The sequence below is a fragment of the Babylonia areolata genome, chromosome 25 (assembly GCF_041734735.1).
Source record: "Babylonia areolata isolate BAREFJ2019XMU chromosome 25, ASM4173473v1, whole genome shotgun sequence".
Classification (NCBI taxonomy): domain Eukaryota; kingdom Metazoa; phylum Mollusca; class Gastropoda; order Neogastropoda; family Buccinidae; genus Babylonia; species Babylonia areolata.
In genome coordinates, this window is record NC_134900.1 from 1,988,837 (window position 1) to 2,007,664 (window position 18,828).

The window sequence follows — 18,828 nt, forward strand, 5'->3', positions numbered from 1 at the left end:
GTTATATTGTTATGGGGTTTTTTGTTTATTTTTTAAACAAAACTTAAATCAATAATTTTGACACACACACACACACACACACACACACACACACACACACACACACACACACACACACACACACACACACACACACACACACACACACACTTTCACTTATTCGTATGCGTACACAGTAATTCCCTCCCCCCCTCCCCCCCACTCCCACTCGATTTTTTTCCTTCCCTCGTCTAATATCACTTACAGTGAAAAGACGTTAAACTAAAAACAGAACGAACGCACTGCACGCACACACACACATACATACACCAGTGACACTCACCGGCATAAATTACTGTGCACGCACACACACACACACACACACACACACACACACACACACACACACACACACACACACACACTGATACACCGACGACACACGGCACACACACACACACATACACTGGCGGCACACACACATAACACACACACACACACACACACTGTGACACACCACGGACTTATAAGTTTGTGGTCACACACGCACATACGCACGCGCACGCACACACACACACACACACACACACACACACACACACACACACACACACACACACACACACCCCGTCGGCTGTGTGACACACTGCGGTTTTTCGCAAAGGCGGATTCTTAGGTAAAAGAGAAAAATGGTTTTATGAAGGCGTACCACTCGAAGTTGTGAACGAATATCGTTATCTTGGTTTCAGTTTCACCACCAAAATCAGTCTAAAACGGGGCACTAATCATAGTTTGGTAATACAAGGCAAGAAAGCGCTATTGAGCCTAAACAGAGCCTTTCGTCGGAAAATATAGATATGTCGCCCGATACCTTCTTTAACTGAGATTTTTGATACAAAAATAAAACCAATATTACTTTACTCTTCTGAAATATGGGGAATGCAACGATTGGGTCATGTCGAAAAGGTTCATATTATGGTAACGGTATTTAGATGAAAATGGAAAGAACTGCTGGGCCGGTTACACAAATAAGAGAAATTTGATGTCAAACTGGTTTCGGTATTGTGTGGCTACAACAAGGGATTGGGGGTGTTAAATTGTTCCTAAATAATTATATTCAAACAACGTCTGGTCGACATATTTATTCAGGAATGGTCTGGGGCTATTCGAGATAAAGAGACATATTCACACTATCGATATATCGATCATTTAAGGTTGTCTTTGAGAGAGAAAAATACATAATGACTGGAATGCTAGTATTTACTGCTTTAGAGTTGCTCTCTCTCAGATCAGACTTGGTGTACTTCATCTCAACAATAATATTCATCGTTATAGCAGTTCGAACCAGAAAAGATGCTGTCCCTTTTGTCACATATCAAAAACCGAAAATGAATTGAATTTTCTGTTTGAATGTCCAGTGTATGCAGATTTAAGAATAAAATGTCTAAAAGATTCAAAGAAGGTTCCCATTTGCATATTGCTCCAAGCAGATTATGATCCATAACTTTTTTTTTATAGGCGTAATATGTCTCAATATATATTTCATGGTATCAAGAAAACATCTCACATGATTAATGGTGATTACTGAACAGATGTTTCTTCATTTATTTCATACCTAGTACATGTGATGGCAGTGGGCCGGTGGTAAGGTGGTGTTAGAGAAGGTGAAGACAGGTAGGTGTTAGCAGAAGAGAGCTGCAGCCAGGCAAGGTAGACTCGGGAAGGCAGTGCGCTGGTTTTCTTCTTTTATTTTCTCAATCTTCCAGGCCAGGAGAGTTCTGAATTTGTCTGGCACTCACTCACTCCTTATATTCAGTTCCGCCGAACCGCAAAGCCAGCGCCATGAAGCGACTCACGAAACCGGCCCCCCGCGAACCTTGAGGGGCCAAGCTTGTGTTTGACCAAATTTAGCGGCGTCTGACTTTGGGCTCGGGGAATTAACATAGACATATTACATAAAACTGCAAGAGACGAGCATATTCTTAAGCTAAACCATTTTCTACAAAAATAATGTAGTTAAAAACTGTAAACAAAAAGAGTCACTGAATGAACGAGCTTTTAACGAGTTCATGTATCATTTTTGTAGGCTACATTACAACAATTGATACGTCGCGATATGTAATATAATTGCAACAGTTAAGTAACTGAAAATGCTGAATTTCCAACTATATAAAAATCATCTATAGAATCTGCTTCTAGAGTAAAGATTTTTTATGTAAAAATTCAAGAGAAAACTCAACGGACAGCTCCCGTGTCGGCACCGCTTGGCGGTGTTTTTGGCACTTGTGATCGACAATGAAATACTTCTTTTAACCAATAATAACACAGCTATACATGTATGATACGAATCAGATTGATAACAGGAATGCAAAAATCTGCAAGACACGCTATAAAAATGTCTAGGTATTATAAAAACGTATTTTACTCAAATCGACACTGACGAATTCCAATGGCTTGAAGAAGAGATAGTTTTGTGGGGCCGAAATGCTGTCAGACATTTCGTACTATCGCATGCCTATAACTTAGGTGTACACGGAAAGCGGTACACGAGAAGAAAGCTTAATCATTTACATTTTAATGCACAATCTAAATTCCACGGCAACTATATCGATTTATAGAAAACGAAGGTATTTTATGTTTCAACTGAGTGGATTTCGAAGATCGCGCCAAAATTCATTCACATAAATATTAGTTTTAAAAAGTTATAGGCTACCTGGCCAAATGATATCATTACAGTTAAAACGTATGATCTCTCTGAAGTCCAATAACATAAAAACTATAATCTCATCTATAAGAAAGTGTTTGTAATTTAACAAATTGATATATATATATATATATATATATATATATATATATATATATATATATATATATATATATATATATATATTTAAAAAAAAAATCAAAAAATCATACGGTTCCCTGTAAAGGGAGATAACTTGTGACCGATTTACAAACTTCCTTAGTAACCTTCGGCGAGTCACAAAAGTCGTCTGCTAAGCTGGCCCCGAATAAAGATTGTAGCAAACCCGGCTACATACATATTTGTGATGTTAGTGAATGCGAAAGATTAAAATGCTACTACAAACATGAGGTTAAAATGCTAAGAAATATCAAATGTACATTATAAGCACGTTGTTTATAATCAGTTATTATTATTACTGATTATCAAAATGTGTGTTTGTGTGTGTGTGTGTGTGTGTGTGTGTGTGTGTGTGTGTGTGTGTGTGTGTGTGTGTGTGTGTGTGTGTGTGTGTGATCATTAAAGAAGTTTGTCAACCCTTGAATTTTTGCCGGCTGAACGAGTCAGTGATAACCAAAACATCCCCTTCGACTTTTTATCAGCTTGTCTGATTCTGTTGAGATTTGCCAGCACGCGAGTTCATATTACAGCAATTATAGCAATTAACAATGTGGCTATATTATAGCATAATAGCAATGTTCTTAACATTGATGTATTCATCCAGATTGTACCCCTCCGACCCTCCCCCCACGCCCCCTCCCCTGACCGCACCAGACCCTGCCCCCCAACACCCACCCTTCCCATGTGTTTGTATAATGGCCTGAGGCCGATGTACAATAAACTATTTGTGTTGTGTTGTCTTCTCTCTCTCTCTCACACACACACACACACACACACACGCACACACACATACACACACACACACCGGCACACACACACACACACACACACACACACACACACATGAATGAATAACCCAAAATATTTCAATGTGCATATAAACTCACACATATGCACTTTTCTTTTATTAGGTTTTACAGGTACATATATTTTTGAATTAAAAAAATATGTGCCTGGCATTTGTAATACTTTGTACTAAACCACATCTAATAAACAAGGAGAAAATGATTTTAGATAGATAGCCAAAATAAATAAAAAGGTAATGATGTTTCTTTCAAAGACCATTTTGACAACCCTCAGTTGTGTTGAATGTCTTGAGTTGAACCACCGAGCGGAAGTGGAGTCAACCAATCAATGGGGTCGCTTATTGGCCTTGACCTTTAAATAGAGAGGTACTCCCCGGTCGTCCACAACAAAAAATGGCAGCCCTCAGCCCATGCGACCCTTGCTCATTTTCACGGCCCGACCAGTGTCGAGTGGTGAACATACATCTGGATCTTGAGGTAGATTTCGGAAGAAAAGTGATATTAGGAACTGTACACCTGAGCGTGGAAAGGAAAAGTAAGGATGACAAAGTTTTGGTAAGTTCTGTTTTTTTGTATGATTTTTTTAGTTGATAAACGTTTGGAATTGGATGTTACCATGTATAAACTATTATGTTTCAAAAGGGGAGAATGGCATGACGAAAGTCTACATTTTAAAATTGAAAAAGAAAACAGTGGTAACGCCAGCAGCATTGGTACCGGGTACATAAAGTTATTCGTGAATGACCGGCAACTTAAGGTAGCACTAGGGGTAGAATTTTGACCAAAAATCATTAAAAAAATGTGTTTTGTGTTTGTTGTGAATTTTGCAAGAATAATGTTTCATAAAGCCTTACATGTGTGTGTTTTGTTTGAATTATTACTCAAAGTGTGTGTTTTTAGCTGTTTTTGTGAGTGGGTGTGAGAGAAAGTTGTGAAAAAAAGATCGAATGCATCCAAAAATTGCCCATTTTCAATCGCGCCTACCGTTGCTACGACGCCATGAAGCAAGGCTTGTGACCTACTGAACTAGAGAGGAAGAAACGGCCTTCACCATGAGCCTAATTAGCATAGGAAAATTCCTACACAGCCAGCCTGCCAGGGCCTAAAAGTGGGTCACTGGCTTGCTTGTTGTTGGTGAAGTGACTTTCACTTTTCACTTTCACTTTCACTTTCTCAAGGAGGCGTCACTGCGTTCGGACAAATCCATACACGCTACACCACATCTGTTGAGCAGATGCCTGACCAGCAGCATAACCCAACGCGCTTAGTCAGGCCTTGAGTGCATGCTTACATATTTGTGTACCTATGAAAGTGGATTTCATTTTACGTAATTTCGCCAGAGGACAACACTCTCGTTGCCATGGGTTCTTTTTCAGTGCGCCAAGTGCGTGCTGCACACGGGACCTCGGTTTATCGTCTCATCCGAAAGACTAGACGCTCAGTTTGATTTTCCAGTCAAACTTAGGAGAAAGGGCGAGAGCGGGATTCGAACCCACACCCTCACGGACTCTCTGTATTGGCAGCTGAGCGTCTTAACCATTCTGCCACCTTCCTCCTTAGGTTAATGGTTAAGACGCTCAGCTGCCAATACAGAGAGTCCGTGAGGGTGTGGGTTCGAATCCCGCTCTCGCCCTTTCTCCTAAGTTTGACTGGAAAATCAAACTGAGCGTCTAGTCTTTCGGATGAGACGATAAACCGAGGTCCCGTGTGCAGCACGCACTTGGCGCACTGAAAAAGAACCCATGGCAACGAGAGTGTTGTCCTCTGGCGAAATTACGTAAAATGAAATCCACTTTCATAGGTACACAAATATGTAAGCATGCACTCGAGGCCTGACTAAGCGCGTTGGGTTATGCTGCTGGTCAGGCATCTGCTCAACAGATGTGGTGTAGCGTGTATGGATTTGTCCGAACGCAGTGACGCCTCCTTGAGAAAGTGAAACTGAAACTGAAACTGGTGAAGTGATTGGCCGGTTCGGTCACGTGGCCGATCTGAGCTTTATCATTGGCTCTCAAACGACTTCCTGTTTGCAAAGCGTCTGCTATCTGTGTCCATTCAGATCGATCAACAACTATAAATTTTGGATTATTTTAGCAATCTTTGAAAAGATAATGACAAAGGAAAGAAAAGTTAAAGTTAGGGCCCTCCACAAGTTTAGGAAGCGGCGGAGAGGTGGGAAAAGTGCTCAGCAAGTCAGCACTTTGCAGACAAAGGCAAGCACTAACCCCCCCCACCCCCCTTGGAAACCGAAACAAGACATCTAAACTCTACTGCCCGTCATGCAATGAATCGGTAAGTTTGTTTATCTGACATCCTCCCCCACCCTCTGTCTCTTTCTCTGCCTCTCTCTCTCTCACCTTCCCTCTCTTGGTTTACATGTGTGATGGAGTGTTTGGATGTTGAAGTTGTGTGTGTGTGTGTGAAGTCAGTTTCTCACACATGCACATTCATTCTCTCTCTCTCTCCCTCTCCTGTGATTTACATGTGTGATGGAGTGTGTGGATGTTTATAGTGTGTGTGTGTGTGTGTGTGTGTGTGTGTGTGTACATGCCCCCCCCCCCCCCCCCAAAAAAAAAGTCACTCTCACACACATTCTCTCTCTCTCTCTCTCTCACCTTTCTCTTCTTCTCCCATACATGTATACACAAACACATACCAATTTTTTTTTTTCCAGAGTGCAGTCAGCAGCAAGAAAAACATCAGGAAAAGAGAAAGGAAGGAGGCAAAATATTGAGACAATCCGGCATCAAGAACGTCAAGAGCGTTGTGAACGAGGAGGAGAGTTGTATGGGCCAGGACTGTTCTGAACACCAAAACAGCTTTCTTTTTTGTTTTTTGTTTTTGTTTTCTTTTTATGTTATGAACAGACACCTGAAAAAAAATATTTGTGTATAAATTTACCTGTTTTATGCCTTGGTCTACTAGGAGAGACAAGACCAAACTTTAAATGCAATTTTCTCAAAACGTTCATTTTTCGTGGACTTGCATATTTGTGCAGCGAAACACACACACTTCCCATCAGCATAATGACACCAAATTTTGTGTACTAATGTAAAAATGGCTGCTGAGTGCAATAAGAATATCAGGGAGATTCTATCTCAATTACTTTACTTGCTACATGTGTGAGATGTGAACTGTCATTGCGACTGAAAAAACACCCTTTTTGATTGAGTGGTGAGTGAACATTATAAATTTTTTACCAAAGCTTTCATGTGTTAATTGCACTCTCTGGTCACTGAAGTGAAACTCTGTTATATCAGACACTTCTCTGAGAGGCAGCTTCTATGAGATCTAGTCTGCGAAATGGAGCTACCCTTCAGAACATTAAAAATATTCATAACTTTATTTCTAGTCAAGCTATTTACTTAAAAATTGGTGTGTGGCATACCTTTGATGTCTTCTCTCTTTGTGCCAAATTTCAGAGTGATACATTACTTAGAAGTTGAGAAACAAAAATACCCCCAAATCTACGCCTAGCGCTACCTTAAACACAGGCGCATGAAATAATAGTAACCGTCATTTGATTTTTTTTCTCCAGTTTTCTTCAATGTCGGCATTGTATATTACAGTTGCTGTTAATTTTGTAATGATTTTCTCCATTGACGTGATCATGATCAAATTGACAATACACATTAAATATTTTGTTCAAGAGTATAATGTGATGCAGCAACCTCAGATTCTCTCATCCCAGGTTCTCAAGGAGGCATCATTGCGTTCATACAAATCCATGTACGCTAACCACTGTTACTGAGTAGATGCCTGACTGGGACCTTAAGTTGGCTTTACCCATCGTGTTACAATTTGTGAACCAATGAGAGTGGACTTCTGCAGATTTTTGCCAGAGGACAAAACTTATGTTGCCATGGGATCTTTTTCATTGCACAAAGTGCTTGCTGTACACAAGACCTCTGTTTATTGTCTTATCAGTATAACCAGGCACTCACTTTGATTATCCAGTCAAACTTTGGGCAACAGAAGAATTGGGTGAGAATGAGATTTGAACCCAGACCCTTACAGAAACTTTATTGATAGATAAATTTCTTAACCATTTGCCACCTTCCTCTGCACTGGAGAAAAATGACTAGAACAAAACCTACAAAAATTACTACAAGGCTATTCTGGCCTCTGCCCCCCCCCCCCCCCCCCCCAGCCCCTTCCCCCTCAACCCTGCAGTCCAAGCTGGCAGCTGGCACACAGAATCTTGTTTTTTCTTCATCCACCCAGAAATACATCACAACAGATGACTAGATGATGACTAGATGATGACTGGATCAGCACTGCACACTGGTGTACTGCAGTAGGCACCTGAAATAGCTAATCCAGTAACCATTTTACACTCAGTATTTAAATTCATTTATAATTAATCTATTGTATATTAATTTACTTTTATACATGTGAGTTCATGTGTTTCTTTAGTTTGATACACTTTTTGTGCTACATGGGTGTTATTTTGAATGAGTTAATAGCCCAGAATGCCCTAAATCTGACAGTCTAGTTGCATTTCTCAGAAATAGGCTGTCTATGACTAGAATGAGGTTTTGTGACTGATGTTTGAAAATAGAAGAAGAAAGCAGTGGTGTCTTTAAGTGAGAAAATTTTTTTTTGTGCTATATTTATATGGAAGACAATACATGTAAAATATGAAAAATAAACCAGTAAAAAAACATTTCATATACTGATGTAGATTAAAAAAAAAACAACAAAACAACTCAGTGAACAGGGTGAGACCTAAATAAAACAAACTGGCGAAGAGAAAAGAAAAAAATGTGAGAAAGGAAAGAAAGAAAAGAAAAAAGAAAAAGAAAAATGATTACAAAAGATGACTTGAGAGACAGTATGACACCTGTTGGAGACTCAACAGAAACAAAAAAAATACCAGCAGCACCACCACCACTAACAAAAAGAGAGAAGAAAAAAGAGAAAAACATTTTTATGTCAGAGAGAATGAAAGCTGTGAAACTGAGGAGTGAACTATTAAGAGCAGATTGGGGAGGGGACAAGAAGTAATTAAAGAATTGCTTCAAATCAGGACCCCCTCCCCCTTCCTTTGTTCTTGTTGTTGTTGTCTTTTTGACAGTTTCAGAAACCACATGGATTGTTCTTATGGTAAACATAAGTGGATCTCTTAGAACTCAGTTTATCACATATTCTGATACTCCACAAAAAATATTCACAGTGTAATAGCAAAGAACACACATAGTAAACAACTTGAATTTGATGCTGTCCAAAATTATATGGTCATGTCATCAGATTAATTTGCTGATGACTATGTCATTAGATTAATTCGCTGATGACTTGAAGTTGAACTGTTCAGTTGAAATACATGCAAAAGACCATGTTGTCACTGATAACAGGGTGATAGAGAGTGTCTGTTGGGAGTTGTGAATTCAAGCAGAGGGCTCAGCATACTTATGGCTTTATGGCTTTGCACAATAGTCTGATAAATCCTCGGGATTGACACTCAAGTGTCATATGACAAGAACTTGTTTCCTTGTTCAGTGTCTCATTCAGTGCAGGATACAAAGTTCTGTGCTCCTATCTATAGGTTAAAAAAAAAAAATTATGTAGGCTAAGGACAGGTGTATATCATCATCACATTGATCAACAGCAAACTCTCAGTGACCTTAAATGGGGCACTGCAAACATCTACATGTAATTGAAATGACAGACATGTGTACACATCCTGTTTGTTGCTAGTCTGGTTTGAAAATGCCTGCTTGAGCAGGTGCCTGCAAGTTTGAAGTGAAATATTTAATGGCTGCTGTAGTCTTTTCTCTTCTTGAGAAAATGTATTGCTCCATTAATTTTTTTCCTGGTTCTGATATTACAAACACTGGATTGTGGCTTTTTTGGAAAAAAATCTGTAGAGATTGAGTATAGTGCTACATTTGTAAGTGAGTAGATTTGCTGGCAGTTGTTTCATAGAACCTTATCAGGAATATTAACAAAAGTCGTATTGTATTACTAGATCAACATCTTGTTCTTTGGTATGCCATTTCCAGCATGTACATGTGCTTGTATGTATCATAGCCATCTGCAACCAATTTCAAAAGCCATTCCAACCAGTGCCCAACCCTTACCTCATTCTTAGCCTTTACTCCCAACTCTGACGCAGACTGAAGGGACCCAGTCCATTTGATTTGTAACCTGGCTTAACCTGAGGTGTTTGCATAGAATAGATCTATAGTATACAGTGGTGGTTCACCAGATCTTTAAAGAATAGCAGAGCAAACTGCATATGGGAAATTGTTTTTGAAGAGAAAGTAATGTCACTGAATACATTATATAATTATCCTGTTTATAAAATTTTCAATGCAAGTGTAATAATTAAAAAGAAAGGAAAAAATGCAGTCCAGATTATATGTATGTATATATATATATATATATATATATATATATATATATATATATATATATATATATATATATATATATATATATATATATACGCGTGTTTGTGTGTGGGTGCGTGCGTGTGTGTGAACAGATGCTGTCCAGTTTCAGTATACAGTGTAGTACAATGTAGTACAGTGCAGAATATCTCAGTACACTACACTAGTGACTAGAGTGCAGGACCCTGCATTACCTTTCCCAACCCTGGTTCTGTCTAAACTGAACAGCACTGCAGTATATAATTATGCAGTATAATGCAGTGCAGTTTATTCACTTTGATAATACATTATAGTACAGTACAGTACGGTACAGTAAAGAGCAGTATAGTACAGCACAGAACGGTTCAGGCTCCTGGTAAACTAACATTTTTATGTCTCCTGCAGGACTGCAAAGTGCTGTAAGTGGAGGGAGGGTGTCAGAGCAGAAGCAAATATGTGTGTGTGTGGTGAGGGACAGGTATTGTTATGTATTTTTATCAGTCGAGAAAGAATGCAGATTTGCAACGTTCTGCATCATGTGATCAGATTTTGGACAGCAACGAGCTGAATGTGGAGAAGGTGAGCGACCAGGCCAAAGGGCAGGAACTGCAGTACTCGCTGGGGGAGCCTGTCAAACCCTTTGGCTCCAAGCTGGAAATCGTACTGCCCACCTCGGATAGCAACCAGTAAGTTACCTAATTAGATTAATGCATTTAAAGGGAAGAAAAAAAAAAAGTAGAAGAAGAAAAAAACATGTGTTTATATTGTGGTTAGAAATATATCAAACATGGTAATAATGGTGAAACATAACCATCTGTTAGTTGATTAATATTTATTTGTGTAGGTGAATAATCTGTTGTTGTTTTTTTTTGAAACTGTTGGTTTTGTGTATTAGGAAAAAGGTGGCAGAATGGTTAAGATACTCATCTGCCATTACACTACAGTGTCTGAGAGTGTCCAGGTTCAATTCCTGCTCTGGCCCTTTCTCCCAAGTTTGACTGGGTTGGGTTGAGTCAGTGGGTTATGGAAACAAGAACATACCTGGCATGCATCCACTCCCAAACCCGGAGTGTGACTGCCTGCATCACATGGCAGGGGTAAAAACAGTCATACATGTAAAAGCCCACTTGTGTGCCTTAGTGAATGTGGGAGTCGCAGTCCCAAGAATGAAGAAGGAAGATCCACATACGCTGCACCACATGGGCTTTGATTAGAAAAGAAATAAATGAATAAAACAAGGGAACAGATCAGACGCCTGACCTTCGCATAAGCCCAACTCACTGGCCAGGTCATGAGAGCCAACCAACAATGCTGAAAGCAAAACAGAATGAGCTAGATAAACCAGAGAAACAAGCATCTGAACAAATTATAACAGGAAAGTGAAAAGATACATAGAAGGCGAATAATTGAAATGAAAAAAAAAAAAAAAACCCGAAAGAAATGGACCATCTTCAAGTATGTGTCATTGCATGGTGTGAACAAGCAAATGAACAAATCGGAACAGAAAAGTGAAATGATACAGAGAAGGCAGATAACTGAAATGAAATAAAATGTTTAGAAATGGACAGTGTTCAAGTGTGTGTCATTGCACGGTGTGCAGGTTTGTGGTCAGCATCAAGTACAGCACCAGCCCTACCTGTTCAGCGCTTCAATGGCTGCGAGCGGAGCAGACAGCAGGCAAACGCCACCCATACCTGTTCAGCCAGTGTCAGGTGATTTGTCATCCTCTGTGTGTGTGTGTGTGTGTGTGTGTGTGTGTGTGGATTATCAGAGGCTTTGGAAAAGTCTGTGTCCAGAGTTGTCTCTTCTGTCTGGTATCGTTTTTTTGTTTGTTTTTGTTTGCATGTCTTTTGTGGTATTCAGCAGTGTCAGCTACACACACATACATGAATGCACACACACACACACACACACACACCACTGTACTTGTCAGTCATGAATTTGCATAAGATAAATGTCACTTGCTGAAGACAGTAACAACAACAATGGTGATTTCAGGCGATCCATGCACGCAGTCTCTACCCTTGTCAAGACACACCGGGGGTGAAGTTTACTTATACTGCTAAGGTAAGGTCCACTTTTTCTCTTTGTCCTCTATTGTTGAAATGTGCTGAGTTGAACCAAGCATCTTTGACTGTTGTGGTGGTCAACGAGACAAGTAAAATCCTACCTTTAGCTATACTTTTGAAAGAATTTTCAAACACTGCATTCACAGAAAGTTAAGCGAGTAGTTTTCCCATGATAACTTTTGCGTGGTGAAGTTCTACTACTGCTACTTTTATCCATTGTCTTCTGCAACAGTCCAAACCAAAAAAAAAAACAGTTGTCATTACCAGTAGTTTGTCAGTTGTAGTTCACGGACATGATCTCACAGGAACGACATTCTGTCATTCGTGGTCCGAATTGTGTTAACAGGTCTTCTGGAAGGAGAGGGAGACTGTTGCTGTTCTTGCATTTTGTGATACCCAGTATCAATTCAGATGCAAGGAATGTGTGGGTGTGTTGTGTGTTGTATGAGAGAAGGATAAAATGCGAATGTGTGTGTGTCTGTGTGCTTGTGTTGGGGGTCTCATGTACTCTTTACCAAAATTCAAAGGTGTTCCTGACATTAATATAAATTTGTAGCATAAAATATGTCTCTCTCTCTCTCTCTCCCCATCTCCATATAACTGATTTGGCTGTCCATTGTTTAACTCACTCCAGATGATGGAACGCTATAGCGTTCCTGATGTAAGGTAGTGTTCTGGATTGCGGAACACTACAGCAGTTTCAACAATTAAAATTTTTCCACGTTTTCCTCATGGGGTAGCGCAACAATCACAGCTACACCAGGCATTGCAAACCTGTCAAGGGTTGATTGGAAAGTTTCTTCATGAGATTTCATAACAACACACTCCACAGCGAGCCAGCGAGTTCAGGACCCCACACAACAAGCTAATCTGCATACGTATCGAAAATGGCGTCGCAGGCGATAAAAGTGGAAATTTTTTGAGCAAACTAGATCACGACAGCGGCTTTTACCGCTGCTGAAGTGACTGAAATGTTTCAGACTGAAGGTTTCGACATCAACGAGGATGATGAAGACGTTGAATAAAGTATCTGTAGTGAAGAAAGCTACCAGCAAGAAATTACTGATAGTGACTCAGTGTCTGAGAGCCGTGAAGAGGGAAGGGGGTGGGCAGACACGACGTGAGGAGAGGGGTCAGTGGGTCAAGTACAGTGAGTTTCATTCAGTTACTTTATGTTTTGTATTTTTTGTTATTTTTTTCCAAACCCTAAAAATTGTGTCGTCTGTTGGGAAAAGCAAGGGAGAGAACTATTCATCCAGAGTGAGTTAAGGTACAAAACGTATAAATCTGATTTATTTTGTCCATTATGCAAGAAATGAAAAGAAGATGAAGTACATTTAGTCCTTTGTTGTGAAGCACTTAGTAATGTTAGAGGAAGACTCATTCGATTGAAATACTACAAAGAACCCTGTGTTTTTAAGTTCAGTTTATTGTTGTCAAGCACTGATGTCACTGTTGTTCGTAATTCATCTTTTTATCTGTACAAGGCTTTTAAGGTAAGAGAAATAGCTACTTTCTAATCTGTTCTATTGCTGTTATTTAATGCTTAGTTTTTGTTCTTGTTTCGCACTTTATGCATTGTTCGCACACCCCTTCATTAGGGGCCATGGCCTATAATGAATAGATCATCTGTATCCATATCCGTATCTCTCCCTCCCAGTCTCCCCCCCTCCCTCTCTCTCTCTCTCTCTCGGTCTCTGGAGTACACATTTACTTCTTGCCAGAAGTGGTGAGAGCACCTAGCTGTGTGCAGGTGAAGGCCCCTCAGGGGGTGGTTATCCTGATGAGCGCCGTGCGCCTGACCCCGGAGGAGTGTCCAGACGACACGTCCTGCATGGTTCACCGGTTCGAGCAGAAAGTCCCCATCCCCAGCTACCTGCTGGCCATCGTGGGGGGAGACATCGAGTCCAGGTAGGCAGAGAGTATTGCTGTGTTGTGTTGGATCACTTTATGCGTCGCAATAGATTTCTCTGTGTGAAATTCAGGCTGCTCTCCTCCTCAGGGCCACCATTTCGCCACAGTAATTATGATTTTGTTGGTAAGGATCCATGAGTGATGAGAATGAGGATATGTGGAAAGTAACGAAAAATAATAATAAATTTAAAAAATATCAGGTTTTCTGGAAGCAGAAGAAAATGTGATCATAAATTTGCAATCTTATTACACAAAAATGCATCATAAATAATATGTAATATTGTAACAGGGAAAAAAAAATTGTCGTAGGGATGTACATCAAAGATATGTAATCTTGTAATGAAAAAACAACAAAAAAGCATCATGAAATACATATGTAATATTGTAGCAGAAAAAAAATAATTGGCATAGGTCCACCATATCTATATTTTTTCTCACCACCTCTGCTCTTCCTCTGATGCTCAACTTCTCAGGATACCTCGCATCAGAACTAAGACCTTTGGAATGGTATGTATCCATCATCATCATTATTATTATTAATAGTAGTAGTAGTAGTAGTATTGTTATTGTTATTATTATCTTGTAGTAGAAAAAAAAACCCATCATAGGTATGTGATCTTGAAGCAGAAAAAGAAAATCAAATATCTGTAATCATGTAGCAGAAACAGAGATACATCATAGGCGTGTAATATCATAGCAGAAAAAAATAAACATCACTCCTATGTCATTTTGTAGCAAGAAAAAAATATGCATCACAGGACTGTAATCTTGTAGCAGAAAAAAAAAAGAATCATAGATTTGAAATCTTGTAGTAGAAAAAGAAAATCGTAGGTATGTAATCTTGTTTCGCTGACTTGTTTTGTTTTTTTTTGTTGCAACATTTACCACTTTTTGTATTCTTTGTGCAGAAGCATTAGTCCTCGCTCAAGGGTGTGGTCAGAGAAAGAGCAAATTGAAGAAGCAGAGTATGAATTTGGTGAGGTTAGTACAACACAAGAGTGTGTGCGTGTGTGTGTGGTGTGGTGTGGTGTGGTGTGCATGGTGTGTGTGTGGAGGTGTGTGTATGTATTGTGGTGAAGTTGTGTGTGTGTGTGTGTGTGTGGTGTGGTGTGGTGTGTGTATGGTGTGTGTGTGGAGGTGTGTGTATGTATTGTGGTGAAGTTGTGTGTGTGTGTGTGTGGTGTGGTGTGGTGTGTGTATGGTGTGTGTGTGGAGGTGTGTGTATGTATTGTGGTGAAGTTGTGTGTGTGTGTGTGTGTAGGTGAGAGATATGTTTTGTGTTGGCTGAGAGCTATGTGCAGCAGTGATCTAAATGACTAAATGGACCAGCACTGTGGTGTGTGCAGACGGAGCAGATGCTGAAGACGGCCGAGGACTTGCTGGGTCCTTATGAATGGGGTCAGTACGACCTGTTGGTGCTGCCCCCTTCCTTCCCCTACGGAGGGATGGAGAACCCCTGCCTCACCTTTGTCACTCCCACTTTGTTGGTGAGGAACACGACCGTGACAGGCACTTGAACATTTTTTTTTTTTTTTTTTAATTCTTTTTTTTTCCTCCTCTTGTTTTTGCTACTTTTGTGTGTGTGTTGGTGTGTTTCAAAGCAAAAGCCTTCAAAAGCAAAAATATGAATCAAGAAACAAGCCATGAAATAGGTTTGGCGTCCAAAGTGTTCTAAGCAAAGTTATAAATGAAAAAAAAAAACCCCAGTAATTAAACAGGTGTGGTTTTGAAACCAAAGTAATCAAAAGTATTAAAAGCAATGTATTCAAAGCAAAATATAGATCATACGGTTACCAGTCCATGCATATAACGTGATCCAAATCATTTTTTGCTCACCATTAGAAACAAGTATTTGGTGAACTGAAAGTTGTGTGCTGGAAACAAAGCAGCCCACATTGATCAACGTTTCAGTGTTTTACAGTCATACTGTAGATCCATCAAATCTTCCCTTTCTTCATAAAGACTTTTAAGCTTTGATGAATTGTACCCAAATTGCCAGTGCGCAATACACATGGTAATCACTTCTGGCAGGCTCCGTTCTTTTCAGCAAAATTGTGATCAGCAGATCAGACATGTTTTCCCATAATGCAGACTGATGGTAAAACACCAACAAGGGTGAAATTAGAGGGAAGAACGGGTGCATATGGGACCTCGCTTTTATTTATTTATTTTTTAATCAAATCAGAATGACCACTACTCTAGGTCCAGTGGAGGGGAAGAAAATTCTTGTGAGGGTGAGATTCGATCCCGCTATCCTCACAGTCTCTTACTCTCTAGGCAGACACTTTACCACAAGGCCACCACTCCACATTATGGGAATCACAGAGAAACCCAGCTGTTACAATTTCACCATATTTTGTTATGCACAATTGCATTTTGTTCTGATGTCACGACGGGCGCAATAGCCGAATGGTTAAAGCGTTGGACTTTCAGTCTGAGGGTCCTTGGTTTGAATCATGGTGACGGCGCCTGGTGGGTAAAGGGTGGAGATTTTTACGACCTCCCAGGTCAACATATGTGCAGACCTGTTGGTGCCTGAACCCCCTTCGTGTGTATACACAAGCAGAAGATCAAATACGCATGTTAAAGATCCTGTAATCCATGTCAGCGTTAGGTGGGTTATGGAAACAAGAACATACCCAGCACGTACACCCCTGAAAGCAGAGTATGGCTGCCTACATGGCGGGTTAAAAACGGTCATACACGTAAAAGCCCACTCACGTATATATGAGTGAATGTGGGAGTTGCAGCCCACGAACGCAGAAGAAGAAGTTCTGATGTTACGCCAACGTCAAAATTGTTCCGACGAGTTCACTTTCGACTACATAGCATGGTCACATGCTTTCCTGTCAAAACATAACCCAGACACTCTAGACCTGTCAATCATGAGGCCAGGGCAGTCACCACTCACCCTGGTCTCACATGATGGTGCTCAGCTAATCATGTGCATGTTTACATGTTTGCATAAAACGTACGTTTGCTGATGTGGCTCGGAGTCTGAGTGTTCCTACCAAATTCAGAATGTTCCTTCCAGATTTCCTGATTGTTCTTCCAGACACTTGACAAGGGTTGGCATCTGTGGAATTGGTGAAAAACGAGTGTTGAATGGCGATGTGTGTTGTTGCAGGCAGGAGACAGGTCCCTGGCGGATGTGGTGGCCCACGAGATCTCTCACAGCTGGACTGGAAACCTGGTCACCAACTCCACCTTCGAAGACTTCTGGTAAGTTCTGGTGGGCACTACGTCTACTAGACTCCTGTCACTGGCTGGAGCTGGTTTCTTGCCATCCACAAGTCGGAAGGGGAATTTGTGGCTGGGGGTGGAAATATGGTGTTTAAACATTTTTTTTTTTTTAGCTGAAATGAAATTAATGTGGCATGAACTTGAAAGTGCAAGAAGTACCACTGGTGTACTTTTAAGTGGCATGATTTTATTTTGCTGAACAAAAGTAAGGCTGTCCCAAGAGGAAGGAGGATTCTTGAAGACTTGTGACCAACTATTGTAACCTCAGGTCTTAGGTAACAGCCCTTCACTGACGAGCATTCAATCATTAGGAGGCAAGGGGTTAGCAAATAACATAAAGATGGGAATGAGAGTGGTTGCTGGATGATCTCTTTCCCGACAAGATCTTCATCTTGGTCATCAGATGGACAGCCCAGTCTTGGGGCCGTACAAGTTAAAATGATGTTTTGTGGGTATTGTGTTCAAGATCAGATGTGATATGATTTGTAGAAAAGGGACAGAGGTTGATTGTTCTATTCACTGCCTTTTTTAGTCTGTCATAGTCCCCCGCTTATTGATATGCTTGTCAAAGTATAGTTACTAATTGTTTTGCTTTTTTAGTTTACTTATGTCAGATCAGTCTACATGACACATACACATGCACATGCACACACACTCTCACATGCACACACACACATGCACACACACAGGTCACAGTGCTGAATGCATCTTGTTCCTTTAACTGACTGTATCATACACACACACACACACACACACACACACACACACACACACACACACACACACACACACACACATACACACACACTTCAACACTATCACACAACCCAGGAAGATCAAGGGATGGAATTCTTCTGGACATGTCGGAGTGAGTATCAAAGCTTGTTTGTGACGTGTGTGCCTAGGCTGAATGAAGGGTTCACCAAGTACGTAGAGCGCTTGGTGGTCAGCAGATTGAAGGGGGGAGAAGAAATGAGGCAGCACCTGGCCAGTGATGGGTGGCGCACTCTGGAGGAGGCTGTGAGTTGTGTCCCTTTGACTGTGACGACCACCCCACCGCCCAACCAAACCACTTCCTCTCCCTTCCCCTACCCCTTCTTTCAGTTTGTTGTCCTCGTGTTAACGTTGGTTCGCATGCTTCAAGCTGTTGTCCCTGTCAGGTGGTGGTGTTGAGAAAATGTTGAAGACGAGTGCATTTGTGGATTCGGAGAATGATTTGGTCTCCTGTTTGGGGGGTGTAGGGTGAGGTGAGGGGGGGTGGGTTGATTTCCATTTCAAGGTGTCAAGAGTGTGCGCCCACTGATCCATATTCGCTACACAACAGTTCCTTTAAAAAAAAGCACCCCAAAATGGAGAGCATGGGGGGAAAGACTGGTACCAAGTGATTGGTGTATCAGTCTTGTGAATTGCGTATTACGTAAGTACGTAAGAGAAATTCCACCTAACAGCCATTGTCTGGAACGTATGGTTGAGGTTTCTGTGTGTGTGTGTTGGTGTGTGTGTGTGTTGGTGTATGTGTTGGTGTGTGTGTGTGTGTGTGTGTTGGTGTGTGTGTGTGTGTTGATGTGTGTGTGTTGGTGTGT

The 18,828-nt window shown here is 40.7% G+C and overlaps 1 protein-coding gene across 2 annotated transcripts in view; it reads left to right on the forward strand.

Moving 5' to 3' along the window:
• The first annotated feature begins 4,006 nt into the window (after positions 1-4,006).
• Positions 4,007-18,828, forward strand: part of LOC143300079 (leukotriene A-4 hydrolase-like) — a 33,630-nt gene continuing 18,808 nt past the window's right edge. The window contains exons 1-9 of one of the 2 annotated variants that reach the window (XM_076613641.1): positions 4,007-4,203; positions 10,566-10,705; positions 11,620-11,731; positions 12,018-12,086; positions 13,842-13,999; positions 14,911-14,983; positions 15,349-15,489; positions 17,130-17,224; positions 18,151-18,265. In XM_076613641.1, the coding sequence (XP_076469756.1) occupies positions 4,042-4,203; positions 10,566-10,705; positions 11,620-11,731; positions 12,018-12,086; positions 13,842-13,999; positions 14,911-14,983; positions 15,349-15,489; positions 17,130-17,224; positions 18,151-18,265 (1,065 nt within the window). In that variant the 5' untranslated portion in view covers positions 4,007-4,041. The remainder of the gene's footprint in view (positions 4,204-10,565; positions 10,706-11,619; positions 11,732-12,017; positions 12,087-13,841; positions 14,000-14,910; positions 14,984-15,348; positions 15,490-17,129; positions 17,225-18,150; positions 18,266-18,828) is intronic. The other variant, XM_076613640.1, reaches the window with a different exon arrangement.